We start from the raw sequence: 14,462 nt of genomic DNA, 5'->3' as shown, positions 1-14,462 counted from the left end.
TTTCTTTAAGTTTTATATTTTTAATATATATATATATCACTAAATAATTATTTAAAAATTCATTTCCCAATATAATTAGAAGCCGAGTCTTATTTATTGATATTCATAGTTAGAAAAGTTTTTTCAATTAATGCAGTTACTATAGAACAACTAAAGCTAATTTTAAAAGAAGATAAATAATACTCTTTTGAGTCGATTTCTAAGAAAGAATACTAATCTCGTTTAAACTTGAGAATTGATCATTCTGACAAACATCTAATATAAAGTTTTTAAATTAATTGTTAAGTACCGAAAGTTGAGTAAAAATTATTATCGGATCAAATCTAATAATTTAATAGAGACAAATAAATATTAATATCATGTACTACTCAAAAAAATTCTAAATTATAGTAGGGGCATTTGCCCCCACAACATTATACTTGGAACTGTCCCTGCTCCTGCGTCCTCTCTCTCCACTGCGTGTCTTGGGCAGCGCTGTTCCATCTTCGTCCAACACTATCGCATGCGACAATCCTTACAACAGGACTTGCAGTGCCGCCGACCATCACCGTAGTGCCCTCCCCCTCACGAATATATCCCCACCGACCACCGACGTTCCCTACCCCTCGCGAATGCAGCACCGTCAAGCACCGCCACTGTCTTCCCCTCACGAACGCCCCGCTGTTGTCCTCTCCTCGTGAACGCAGCTTCGTCGATCACCGCTACAGTCCTACCTTCCCAAACACAGCAATTCTCATGGATTATTCTTTTTACTAGTTTTGGATGTTTCTTTCTCTTAAGTTTCGATAGATATTTCATTTTCTTATGTTTTTTATGTTTTTTCTTTTTGGATTTTGGACTTTTTAAATAGTTTTAGATTTTTTTACTTAGTTTTTGCTTGTTGTTTTTTCAATATTTTTTGAATGTTTCGTTTTGTTAGGTTTTAAAATTTTTAAAATAAGAGTAAAGTATCGTTTTTATCCCAACATTTTGGGTAAATCCTATTTGTGTTCCTAACGTTTAAATCGTCTTATTTGTATCCCTAACGTTTGTAAAAGTGATTCAATGTTATCCTGCCGTCAATTACACATCATGAACGCTTTAGTTTGAGTTTTAAAAATCTCTTCTTGAAATTAGAATACAAATGTCTAGGTTAGAATCGATGATTTACTCCGAAAATAGCTCATCAAATGTTGAAACTAATTCCTACAACATTTACATAATTCACTTTTCTAGGGACATAATTGAATCTAAAAACAAATAGTGGATATAATATTAAAATCGAACACATCCAAGTGAGACCTAATTGAAAATGAATACATCCAAGTGAGAATAATTGAAAAATATAATCTGATTTGTTAGTATAATTGACAGTAGGATAACATTGAATCACTTTATAAACGTTAAGGATACAAATAGGACGATTTAAACGTTAGGGACATAAATAGGACTTACCCCAAACGTTGGGGACAAAAACAATACTTTACTCTTAAAATAATTTTAGTTATTTTTTTTGTTAGGTTTTGGATTTTTTTTGGGTACAATTTAGATGTTTTTTTAATTAAGAATTTTTATAATAATTTTAAAATTTTTAAAATGATTTTGAATTTTAAAAATAAATTTAAATATTTTTTATTTTAGATATTTCTTTTTATTTAAATTTTGAATTCCTTTCATAATAATTTAAATTCATATTTTATTCAAAAATAAAAAATAAAAAAATGGCTAATTGACTACACCTTAATAGAGAAATTCGAGAATAGATTGGATAGCTCTTAACTTTAGCTATTAACATCACAACACTCACACATCCAACATTAAAATTTTTCATCCACTCCTAATTTTAGAGGAGTCTCAAATCCAAATGCACATATTGCAAAACAAAGATCATTAATACTATTTAAAAATGTTCATAGCCATATGAAATCGAGTTTGTTCTGGTCCAGACTCGATTCTAAATATACACTAGATCTATTTTTTAGACTCTAACTGAGTCATAAACCCAATAAAATCTAAATATTTTTGAGCCACAACTATATGGGTCTAAATTGGGTGAAAATCAAGTCTTTAAAACTTTAACAATAATTTATAAAAATATTTATTTATAAAGAAACTTATTTATGATACACTTATTTATAAAGAAGAAACTTGTTACCAAAAAGTTGATATTCGTATTTGAACTTGAATTTGTCCATAAATTCTAATTTGATGCTTCTTTGAATTATTTTCTAATTCAATAAGTATGATTAAAAATAAAACAAGAAACTTATGATAAATATAACATAATATTGAAATTCATTTAAAACATATATATCTTTTTCAGTTCCCTTATGATGCACATGGGTCGAGTGAAGTTGGGTTAGTCTTGATCCAGATCCGACCTAAGATAATGGTCGAATTTATTTTTAAAACCCTTATCCGACCCTATATCCAGTAAATTATACCAAATTAGCCGGCTAAAATGTTTAGGGCCGAGCTGCGCCATGAACACCCCTACTACTACTACATGTCAAGGCCTTGTGTGCGTTGAATATATTTTTTTTTTGTCTTGAATATCCTGTTTAGATAGTGTCCATAGAAACTGCCAATAAGTCTATTGACCCAATAAAAAATTTCAGGCCCAATTCCTCACAAGGGTAACAATGACGGAAAAATTAAAACATGCGGAACAAGCTTAAACCCTAGCTCTTGTTAATTCGATTCCACAGGAGAGAGAGAGAGAGAGAGAGAGAGAGAGAGAGAAGAGATTCAAACTCGAAATTGCATCAATATTCAATAATGTTTGACAGAGAAGATAGTGATTCCGACGCCCCTGAGGAATTCACAGCTCTGCAGGTCTTTCCTTATTTCACCCTGTTTTTCTCTCCGTTCAATTCATCAAAATTAAAATCCTTTTTTGTTATTGGATAAGTAGTTTGTGCTTAATCGAAGCTTGCGCTTCACAGGGTATACAACAAGACGAGGAGATTCGCAAAATTCAAAAAGAAAGTAAAGCTAGGTATGAAACGCTTTACTGCTTTGTTATTTTCTATGCTTACCTAAATTTCAGTTTCAGTTGTTTCCCTCCCAAGTGAAACTAGAAATTATTTATTTATTTATTTGGTTAAATCCACAAACTATGTTCGGTTGAAATATGCGAGGCTTCAGACGATTTTATTCAAAAATAAATCTCTTTGTAAATTCTACATATCTGGTATGTTAAGTGTATGCATAAAGTGATAAAACTATGAAGGCATTCGGACTAACATTATTTTTATGATGAGAACTTACAAATTCATGAGATATGATTGTGTGTTATTCAGCTTTGTTCAAGTTACTTTCCAGGATTTATTATTGGAGTCATAAAAAATTTGTCAACTTAAGCGGTTGTGAATGTTGTCTAACATGACTTTGCTCAATAGGGTTGCTCGCGAAGGGAAAGAACGTAGGAGGAAATGGGCTGAGAAATTAACACCTCGACAATCCAAAGAAAGTAAGGATGCTGCTCAAGGTGAAGAAGATGATGTATCAGGTTCTGAGCCTCAGCATAATTCAAATCCAGCTTCAGGGTTTCTTCCAGATGACATAGTGAAAATGCTGGCAGCTCGTGAGAAGTATGTGTCACCTCTCTTTCTCTCTTGTGCAATGTTAATGTGCATAATGGTTTAGATATGTATGTAAGAGTGCATAATTCATTTGCAGACAAGTTTTCTTGCCTGACTCTGATGAGGAGAAGGAGAAGGAGAAGGCTAAAACAAAGCTTGCCACTTCAAAGAAGAGGAAATCAAAGAACTCAGGGTGAGGGGGATTTCATCCTTTATTTATTTCTAAGAGCAATTAATGTATTAATCATGTTGCTTGTTAATTTCTAATATTATCTATTCTGATAATGGTTTGCAGTTTGGAACCTGTTATTTTGAGCGAACTAGGCCCTCCTCAATGTTTACAGGGTGCCTTAGAGTTCTTGAAAAAAAGAAAAATGTCAGTCCAGAGATCGTCCTCTTCATTGAACAATTCCAACAGAGCATTTCGGCTCCTTTCTAAGTCTGGTGTGATATTACAGAAGTGAGCATTTTTTTGCTTCTTTTCTATTGCCAATAGGTGCAAGCGTTTCATCTTTGATATTATTGATTTTTGTACTGGGAGAATTGTACTAAAATAGGATATCCAAGATATATTTATAGTTATTTATCCAGAGTGTTTTTTGCTCTAAGGAAAAGGCTTCCCAAACCTTGAGATACATTGAGATGAAGGAATAACTATGAAAGAATTTCCCGTTTAGAACACAGCCCAAAGACATTTGAATGCAAAATAACAAAATACAACTTCAGTTCTGCTAATGAAAATCTAGTGCTACAATTTTGGTACTCGACCGCAAATGCAACCTTAACGTTAGCAGCCCACAATTAATCAATAATTCACTAGTCTTATGTCTAATATCGGGATGTATAGTATACACTTGTTCGTTGGTAGCTTAAGGTCAAGGTGCAGAGAAAGAGTCTTCTTGCTGGAGCCACCTCTGCTCCGTGGCCGTATTGCCTTCGGAGCTGCTGGTAAAACCTTCAACAGTGCTTTTGATTTTGTTAAGCAGCTTTCGCTGACGGATGCGCTGAAGAACAGCTTGTTTGCTCAGGCTTTGAGATGAGGCCTTGGATGACAAAGATGACTTCAACTGGAGCTCGGATGAGATTTTGTCCACTATTGCAGAGTCCTTGCCCTCTAAGTGTTCTTCAAGACTTGATTTCTCAGTCTCTGAGAAAGTAGATTCACCTCTGGAAATAATGAAAGCCATTTTCTCTGTTTTCTGCTCAAGAAGAGTTGAAATGACAGAGCAAGCTCAAATATTTTATAGAAAGTAGTTCTATGCCATAGATATAAATGCATTTGAGCTCCGCTGTTTTAATTTTACTACTATAGGATAGCTAGTGGTTTTCGCTTAAGGGGATCGATTATTTATTTCTTCAAGGCCAAAGCCCGTTGTTTTTTCTCAAAAGGGGATGCAGTGCAAACGAAAGTGTGGTGGTAGGGACAAAAGAGTGCGTGGAAACTTGCGAATGCATCGTGATTCAATACATTATCATGAAACCACCAATGAATTCGGTTGGCTGTACAGTGTGATGTCAAACGATAGAAATTAGAGAGAAAGGAAGGAAACTTTAATTAACTTGAAGAATTTCAAATGTTTTTAGAATTTCGATTTTAAAATTAGTTGAATTTCGTTATTATAGGATATTTGAAAATTTTTCTAACAGTATACTAGTATACTGCAAACAAAAGAAGATTAGTAAACAGGAAATAAAAGGAGTCACTTAGATAAAGGTGTTAAAATTGTTTTTTTTTTTAAATTAGATCAAAAAAATTAGTTTAGTCAAAAAATCAATAAATTAAATTGAGTTGATATAAATTAATATTTTAACACTATGACAGTAGAAAAGAAAAGAGTTAGAATTTAAAATTTTCAAAATTAATATATATATTAAGAGTATTTTAGTAATTTTCTATAATAGGGGCGTACTGCACCTAAGAATCTCGACCACATCTAAGATATACCTCGACGCAACGGTCGCTTTTCAAAATCGTCCACATACTCGAATCGCGGAACCAATATGCATGCCAGCATATCCAGTTAATCCACTCACCAAAATCTCGGATCACACTGACCGATCAGACTACACGCTGAGCCTATAAATCCGAAGAAGAGAATTGAACAAGGCACGTCGAAGGAAATACCTCCACTCAATAAGGCTATTCAGTCCGCCCTAAGCTGCTTATTCCCAACCTCATATATTCGATCTCAGTTATATTTTATTCTGCTATTGACTTGAGCGTCGGAGTCCTTTTTGCAGGTACCACGCTCGGGTTCGAGTTCACAAGGATAACGTCGGCCCAGGCTAACGTCGGCTCAGGAGTACTCACTGGACACCCAGACCGACGTATAGATCAAGCGCAGTATCCTTGCCAGAACATTTGGCGCCCACCGTGGGGCCGGGCGTTAATTCCCCCCTGAGGATATATCTATTTTTAGCTTACCCATATCTGCTACACATTTCTCTTTCTTCGCAGGAAAAGGACGATGACGGATCATTCCGAAACTCATCATTCTCCCCGAGCTAACACCGTTCTCATTGCCGCGAATGCCGCGCTACTAGCAGAAAATCAACGGATGACCGAACTATTGGCGGCAATACAAAACAACGGAGATAAGAAGGAGCATAGTAAAAAGACAAATCCCGAGCAGAACGAAGAGCATCAGTCAGAATCCAATGCTAAAACAGCAGAAACTCCCCCCAAATATGGGAGGAGACGAGCTAATCCATTTTTCGAAGAGATAATGAGCTACAAAATGCCTCTGAATTTCACACTCTCGATAACCCTGGCACCGTACAAAGGCATCGGGGATCCAAAAGTTCACGTCACCAAGTTCGAATCCATGATGTTCCTCAACAGTGATTGCGACCCCATTCTGTGCCGCTCTTTTCCTACTTTCCTGGATGGAGCTGCTTTGCTATGGTTTTCTAACTTGCCCGCAGGATCCATAACTAGCTTTGACGAATTCGCCAAGATGTTCATCAATCATTTCGCAGCATAAAAAATATATGTCAGAGACTCGGACTATCTCAGCACAATCAAGCAAGGCCCGCATGAAAGTCTCAAGGAATACATGACGCGTTTCACCACGGCGGCCATGGAAATCCCCGACTTAAACCCAGAAGTGCAACTGCATGCCATCAAAAGTGGGCTCCGACCAGGGAAGTTCCAAGAAGCCATAATTGTGGCCAAACCAAAGACGCTAGAAGAATTCCGAGACAAAGCCACGGGACAAATTGAAATAGAAGAACTGCGTGAAACACGAAGGAACGAAAGGCCACCTTCGCGAAAAGACGAGGACAAGTCAAACAGGTCCAATGCCAAAGACCATAGAAAATCTTTTAAACTAACCCCAATATTTGATTCATATACTAGGTTTAACACAAGGAGGGAGGACATCATAAAGGACATACTGCACAACAGACTGACAAAACTGCCAGTCAAGGCCGGAACGTACCAGGATCAGAAGTATGTAGACAAAGGGAAGCATTGCGCCTTCCACCAGAAATTCGGTCACACCACCGACGAGTGTGTAGCTGCTAAGGATTTGCTGGAGAGACTGGCAAGACATGGGTTATTATCGGCTCCAGGAGTCAGAAGGACGCAGATACAAGTAACCGAAGTATAAGTCAGAACGCAGAGACAAAGGATCGTGGCGAGACCCAGTCGAAACCCCAACTACCAAAGGAATCATAAACTGCATCTCAGGGGATTTCGCAGGAGGAGGAATAACGAACACAGCAAGGAAGCAAAGTTACAGAGCCATGATGACGATGGAGGGAATTCAACAAGACTCCTCAGCACCAACCTCCTCGGCCGCCATCAACTTCGGTGCTTCTGATTTCAAATCAAGAACTCCAAACCTAGACGACCCAGTCGTGATTTCAGTGAGCATGAGACCATTGACCGTGAAAAAGGTGCTGCTCGACCCAGGAAGTAGCGCTGATGTCTTGTTCTACTCCACATTCAAAAAGATGCAATTGAGCGACAATTCATTACAACCATCAGGAGGAGAGCTGGCAAGTTTTTCGGGCGAAAGAGTCCCCATATCAGGTTACATCTAGTTGAGAACAACATTAGGAGAACCTCCAAACTCCAAGACCCTGGACATTCAATTTCTAGTGGTTGACTGCGCCAACCCTTACAACATCATCTTAGGTCGCCCATCCCTATATTCTTTCGGAGCCATCGTCTCCACCATCCACCTGTGCGTCAAATTTCCTTTGCAGGACAACACAATATCGATTGTTCACGCCGATCACAAAGAGGCCAGAAAATGTTACAATGCGAGTTTGCTGAAGACCGCAAAAGAACCCATCCCGGGAATTAACTCGGTGTATAACTCGGAACATATCCTGCGACTAACTGACATGGATCCAAGAGATGACCATGGCCGCCGTCTCCGACGGATGATCTGGAAAAGGTAGAATTACATACAGATAATTAATATACTAACATTGGATCAGCTTTTTCTGCAGGAAGAAAGCAACATTTGAAGAACATCTTGAAAGATAATGCTGACCTATTTGTTTGGACACCGGCCGACATGCCCACAAACTTTATCTGCCACAAGCTGGCAGTTAACCCGAATGCCCGATCTATACATAAAAAAAAAAACAAAATTTGGGAGCCGAAAGAAGAAGTGCAGCAGCAATAGAAACACAAAAACTTCTCGATGCATGTTTCATCAGAGAAGTCCGATTCTTCTCATGGTTGGCCAACGTGGTTATGGTCAGAAAGAGCACAGGAAGCTGGCGAATGTGTGAAGATTTCACATATCTGAATAAGGCCTGCCCAAAGGACTCATATCCACTGCCGAACATCGACAGACTTGTAGATGATACCTTAGGTTACAAAGTGCTAAGCTTTATGGATGGATATTCGGAATACAATCAGATCCAAGTGCACCCGAACGACGAGGATAAGACAACGTTCATAACCGATCAAGGTAACTTCTGTTATAAAGTAATGCCCTTCGGACTAAAAAATGCAGGTGCCACTTATCAGAGACTAATGGACAAAGTATTCAAATACCAAATCAAAAAAAGCATTGAGATATACGTCGATGACATGGTCGTCAAATCCAGCTCTGAAGAACAACACGAGGCTGATCTAAAAGAAGTTTTCCAACAGCTACGAACACATAACATGAGGCTGAATCCCGAAAATGCGCGTTTGGAGTAAAACAAGGAAAGTTCCTCGGTTTTCTGTTAACAAACCGAGGTATAAAAGCTAGTCCAGACAAGTGCCAAGCCATATTAAACATGCAATCGCCAACAACAATCAAAGAAGTGCAACGATTGACAGGGCGCCTAGCCGCCTTATCAAGATTCTTACCAGCTGCAGCAACAAGATCTTATCATTTCTTCAAAACCATAAAAAGATCAGAGAAGTTCACATGGACGACTGACTGCGAAAAAGCATTTTCCGAGTTCAAGCAAATACTAGCATCGCCGCCTATATTACAGAAACCAGAGCAAGGTAAACCACTACTACTGTTCCTCTCAATTTCAGCTAACACTATAAGTTCTGTGCTCGTAACAGAAACAGAGAACGAGCAACACCCAGTTTACTTCGTAAGCAGAGTCCTACAGGACGCCGAGCTAAGATATCCAACAATAAAGAAGCTAGCATTTGGTTTGGTGGTTACGGCTCGGCGCCTGAGACATTATTTCCAGACGCACCCGATCATAGTACGCACGGGACACCCCATGCGACAAATACTCTCAAAACCCGACTTAGCAGGATGAATGACAAAATGGGCGATTGAGCTCTCTGAATTCGACATATCATATCAGTCAAGAGGATCACCTAAAGCTCAGGCACTAGCCGACTTTGTGGCCTAATTCGCGTACAAAGACGAACAGAACAAAAAGGGGGAATTGTATGTAGATGGAGCGTCAAATGAAAACAGGTGCGGAGCAGGGATCCTCCTAAAGGATGATGAAGGGGTCCAGGCCGAGCGATCGATTAAATTCCTCTTCCAAGCAACAAACAATCAAGCTGAATATGAAGCTTTACTGGCAGGATTACGATTGGCTAAGGAAGTAGGAATCTCTTTTCTAACAGTACACTGTGACTCACTACTCGTGGTGCAACAGGTAAGTGGCCAATTTCAGGTACGAGATACACTCTTAGAAAGATATTTAAACTCGGTCAAAATCCTAATAAAGTCTTTTCAAAAATTTGAAATACTACACATACCTAGAGATCAAAATTATAGAGCCGATATTTTATCGAAACTAGCCACGCATAGATTGACCGAACAAACGGAAAATCTCCACCATATTACACTAACAGAGGCTAGTTTAGATACAAAATCTGTCCTTAGCATATCACAGGAGGAAGAAGACTGGAGAAATATATTTATCAACTACATGAGAAACGGAGAGATACCAGAAGGTGAGACACCGAGGTCGTTCAGATACAAAGCAGCTCAGTATACTCTACTGGAGGCCGAACTATATAAACGAGGGATTTCCATACCCCTTCTGAAGTGTCTCGGGCCAGCAGAAGCAGAAACTTCCTTGAACGAATTACACGGCGGAATCTGCGAAAATCATACTGGAAGTAGGAGCCTAGTCACAAGAACCCTACGAGCCGGCTATTACTGGCCAACAATGAAAAAAGATTGCAACAACAAGGTACAATGTTGTGATGCATGCCAAAGGTGCGCACCACTCATCCACAACCCAACCGAACTCCTGCATACATCAAACATCAGCTGGCCATTTCATAAGTGGGGGATGGATATACTCGGCCCATTCCCTATCTCGACGGGGCAGGTAAAATTTTTACTTGTAGCCATCGATTACTTCACAAAGTGGGTAGAGGCGCAGCCCTTCGCAAAAATCACAGCCGAAAAGGTACAGAATTTCATATGGAAGTCAATAATATGCAGATTTAGTTTACCTAGGGAAATCATGTCTGATAATGGCAGGCAGTTCACAAATAGGAAAATTGCATCATATCTTACAGATATACATATTAAACATCATTTTTCCTCTGTCGAGCACCCACAAACCAACGGGCTCGCAGAAGCTGCTAACAAAGTTATCTTGCAGGCATTAAAAAAGAAATTAACAGATGCTAAGGGCGATGAGCTGAGTTCATACCAGAAGTAGTACGGAGCTATAACACAACACCACACACAACAACGAATGTAAGCCCATTCCGACTAGTGTACGGCGCATAATCTATGATACCAGTCGAAATCAGCCAAGGATCCAGCAGAACCAAATACTTCAACGAACAAGACAACTCGACAGATAGAGCAACCGAGATCGACCTAATCGATGAAGAACGCAACTTAGCTAAACTATGGCAGCAAGCAATGCAAACGATGATAAGGAAACAATATAACAAAAGAGTAAGGCCGAGAACACTACAAGAAGGAGACCTAGTCATGCGACGAATGGAAGAGATACGAAACCACCAGGTAAGGGAAAGTTAGCCGCGAATTGGGAAGGCCCCTTTCGAATTTCTAAAGTTGTCAAAAGGGGGGCGTACTGCCTGGAAACGATAGAAGGAACACCCCTCCCCAACACTTGGAACATTTCGTCCCTGAAAGTGTATTACAGTTAAATCTTTTTCAATGTAATTGTGAGTTGGCCAGGTAGTCTTTTTCCTGATCACGAGGTTTTTCCCTAAGGAGGGTTTACTCGGACAGGTTTTAACGAGGCCGACCATCTCATACACTAAGCAGTTCAACAAAATTTTCCATCTTATACAAAGCTTCAAAGCATATCAACTTAACAAAACCGACCTCTTAAAGTCGGATATGTCGATGAAACTTGCGAAATATTCAATGTTCACAAAAACAGCAACATACAAGCTAAACAAGTATTCACAAAACATACAACCACCGACAAACAAAGTCGGAAACAAAGTTCAAAACATTCCAACATAAACAGAAAATACAATAGTACAACATAAAATTTCCATCAAGGAGGAGGAACACTCTCAACCTGGTCTTCGACACCTTCATCGTCAGCAAGCCGACCACTAACAATAATCTTTGCCACATTCAACTTCCCAATGTTAAAGTCAGGGGCGAACAATGAAACCTGGCTGACAGCGCGATCAAATCCGGCCACAAACATGTCCATCTTCTCCTCCTCAAGCTCGTTTAGACGAGCAGTCATTTCACCCTTAACTTTATCGTTCTCCTTAAAATCAGCCTGGAGTAGCCTGATTTGCTCCTGAAGACATCCCACTTCGTCTTCCTTCTCTTTCTTCAATAATTTGATCTGTTCCTTCAAGTCCTCTACTTCATCTTCTTTTTCTTTCACCTTAGCGGTGACATCACTTACAGCTTTCTCCTTTTCTTTTAACAAACGCTCTGAGGATGCAGCCCTTTCAATCAGGACCTGCTGCTCCGAACTTAACAGCTCGGTAGTACGGCCAACGCACAGCAGCCGAGAAGCAACAATCTACATAAAGCAAAATATCTTCAGCACACTTATAAATGAATAAAAATAAAAAGGCCATAAACATTGAGTGAGGGTTCGCACTAGGCAGGAAACCATGCAGCTGACACTGCCGATCAAAGACAGATTTCACAACAACATTCTGATCACCCTCGGAAATCACTTCTAGCGAATTCTCCAAAACAGTTTTCCTTTTCTTTGGAGATGGAGGAGCCTGAGCAGTAGAGAATGCAGCATCCTCAGCAGCCTCCTTCATAACCCCAGATACACTACCACCCCTCTCACCTTTCTTCTTCAGATAAGCCTGAAATTTGGCAGAATTCAGATTGGGCATCTTGCTACCTGTAAACAATAAGAAAGTCAGTAAAAATATAGCAGCACAACACAAAGACTTGCAAAAACAACAGTACCTATATACAATTTCTGCCCTTCAAAATCATTTTATGCATCATATTTCAATAAATCAGGGATAAGCAAACACTCTCCAGCGGCAAAATTTTCAATCAGAAATTCTAACAAACAGTCCTCTTCCTCGCTCATACCGTCAGTCTCAAGAATTTGTAACTGCTCCGAACACCAGTACAAAGGGAACTTCTCTATCATTTCTTCATCAAGGAAAAAGGGATACACGGCCTCCAAAGCACGAATTTTTACAAACATGGACTTGAAATTTTTAAAGGAAGACTTGTAAAGTAAAAATAGAGAGCGATCAGGAAAACTACTTAGAAAAACCCAAAGCCCTTTCCGAACCCCTTTAGACTGGAAGAGAGAAAAGAAAACATTCAGTGAAGGAGCAACATTTAAAAAATTCATCAGAACTTCAAATGCACGCAAAAATACCCATGAATTCGGGTGTAACTGCGAAGGGGCACAGTTAAGCTGAATCAAAATCTTGTACTCAAAATATGAAAACAGAAATTTTACATGCAACTCAGTTAAATAAGGGATATACATATAAAAGTAACCACAGTCTCCTCTCCTCTCACAAACCCTATCTTGACCGGAGCAAGGGAGGAACTCGAAACCGACATCAGAACCAGGTCTAACAAATCTTGCAAGCACCAAAACTTGAACCGACTCCTGATTACAATAGGAAGAAGCCCGAGTCTTTACGTCATCGTGAACCCAATGGTAAGGGTTCTCCTTGTCCTCCTCGACAACTTTCAACTTTTCTTTTTCTTTTTCTTTAACCATTTTTCCTAGAAAAAAACAACGAAAGATGGAGCCCGAAAGAAAATGCACAAGACAGAAAGAAGACAAGAAGACTAACCTCTGGAAGACATGGTCCCTAACTCACCAAAAACCTTTTTGCAAAAACTGAAGGCTCGTGTTGAAAAACATATACATTCAATTACAACCCACTACTTTAGTGGGAATTCGATAAACAATTAAAGTACGAGAGGAAACGGTTGGACTCCAATATCGCCGAACGTGCACATTAATTGCGGCCCAGTTAACAAAGCAACATAAATTACTTTTTCAAAACAAATTAATAATAAAGTGGGTATGTCAAAATTCATTCTTGGAAAACCCCATCTGAGTTTTCAGCCCAAGCTTGTACGCTCGTTGAGCTTGGGGGCTCAGCTATTCAACCTCTCTGCACCGAGGTATACTTTCAATAAAAAAGCTCAACTTGCTGCATACACCAAGTCAAGCTTGGAGACTCTGTACTGCACCCAAGAATCTCGGCCACATCCGAGATATACCTCGACGCAACGGCCGCTTTTCAAAACCGCCCATATACTCGAATCGCGGAACCAATATGCATGCCAGCATATCTGGTTAATCCACTCACTAAAATCTCGGATCACACTGACCGATCAGGCTACACGCTGAGCCTATAAATCCGAAGAAGAGAATTGAACAAGGCACGTCGAAGGAAATACCTTCACTCAATAAGGCTATTCAGTCCGCCCTAAGCTGCTTATTCCCAACCTCATATATTCGATCTCAGTTATATTTTATTCTGCTATTGACTTGAGCGTCGGAATCCTTTTTGCAGGTACCACGCTTGGGTTCGAGTTCACAAGGATAACGTCGGCCCAGGCTAACGTCGGCTCAGGAGTACTCACCGGACACCCAGACCGACGTATAGATCAAGCGCAGTGTCCTTGCCAGAACAAAGGGTATTGTAGTTATTTTTTATAAAAAATAATATTAATTTAAACTAATTCAAAATTTGATTCATCATTTTTTTATTAAATTAATTTTTCTGGCCTAATTTTAACAAAAATAACACAATTTAATCAATTATATGTGTTAAATTTTAATTATTAAAAATTATTTAAAAAAAAAGATATTAAAAAAATATAACTTTTCAAAAAAAATATTTTTTCAATTTCTTTGATGCTTTTACTTTCTATTTAAATTTTTTTTAAACATATTAAAAATTAAAAAATAAAAAAATATAAATTATAACTTTTCAAAAAAAATATTTTTTCAATTTCTTTGATGCTTTTACTTTCTATTTAAATTTTTTTTTTTTTT

The 14,462-nt window shown here is 38.7% G+C and overlaps 2 protein-coding genes across 2 annotated transcripts; one reads left to right on the top strand and one right to left on the bottom strand.

Annotated features, from left to right (window-relative positions):
• LOC107642813 lies at positions 2,635–4,244 on the top strand. Its single transcript, XM_016346288.2, has 5 exons — positions 2,635–2,814; positions 2,925–2,977; positions 3,381–3,572; positions 3,661–3,756; positions 3,859–4,244. The coding sequence occupies exons 1-5, from the start codon at positions 2,758–2,760 to the stop codon at positions 4,025–4,027; spliced, it is 567 nt and encodes a 188-aa protein (XP_016201774.1). The 5' UTR covers positions 2,635–2,757; the 3' UTR covers positions 4,028–4,244.
• LOC107642814 lies at positions 4,114–4,885 on the bottom strand. The gene has a single exon (XM_016346289.2). The coding sequence runs from the start codon at positions 4,748–4,750 to the stop codon at positions 4,439–4,441; it is 312 nt and encodes a 103-aa protein (XP_016201775.1). The 5' UTR covers positions 4,751–4,885; the 3' UTR covers positions 4,114–4,438.

This window comes from Arachis ipaensis, chromosome B05 (genome assembly GCF_000816755.2).
Source record: "Arachis ipaensis cultivar K30076 chromosome B05, Araip1.1, whole genome shotgun sequence".
Classification (NCBI taxonomy): domain Eukaryota; kingdom Viridiplantae; phylum Streptophyta; class Magnoliopsida; order Fabales; family Fabaceae; genus Arachis; species Arachis ipaensis.
Note: the sequence above shows the minus strand (reverse complement) of the source record. Positions and strands in the feature narration are given on the sequence as shown.

What these genes read in the sequence shown, in the direction of transcription:
- LOC107642813 (XM_016346288.2), top strand. Translation starts at nt 2,758, where the DNA reads ATGTTTGACAGAGAAGATAGTGATTCCGACGCCCCTGAGGAATTCACA. An exon ending in AGGAATTCACAGCTCTGCAG is followed by an intron (nt 2,815 to 2,924) that starts GTCTTTCCTTAT and finishes TGCGCTTCACAG; the next exon opens with GGTATACAACAAGACGAGGA. An exon ending in ATGCTGGCAGCTCGTGAGAA is followed by an intron (nt 3,573 to 3,660) that starts GTATGTGTCACC and finishes ATTCATTTGCAG; the next exon opens with ACAAGTTTTCTTGCCTGACT.
- LOC107642814 (XM_016346289.2), bottom strand. Translation starts at nt 4,750, where the DNA reads ATGGCTTTCATTATTTCCAGAGGTGAATCTACTTTCTCAGAGACTGAG.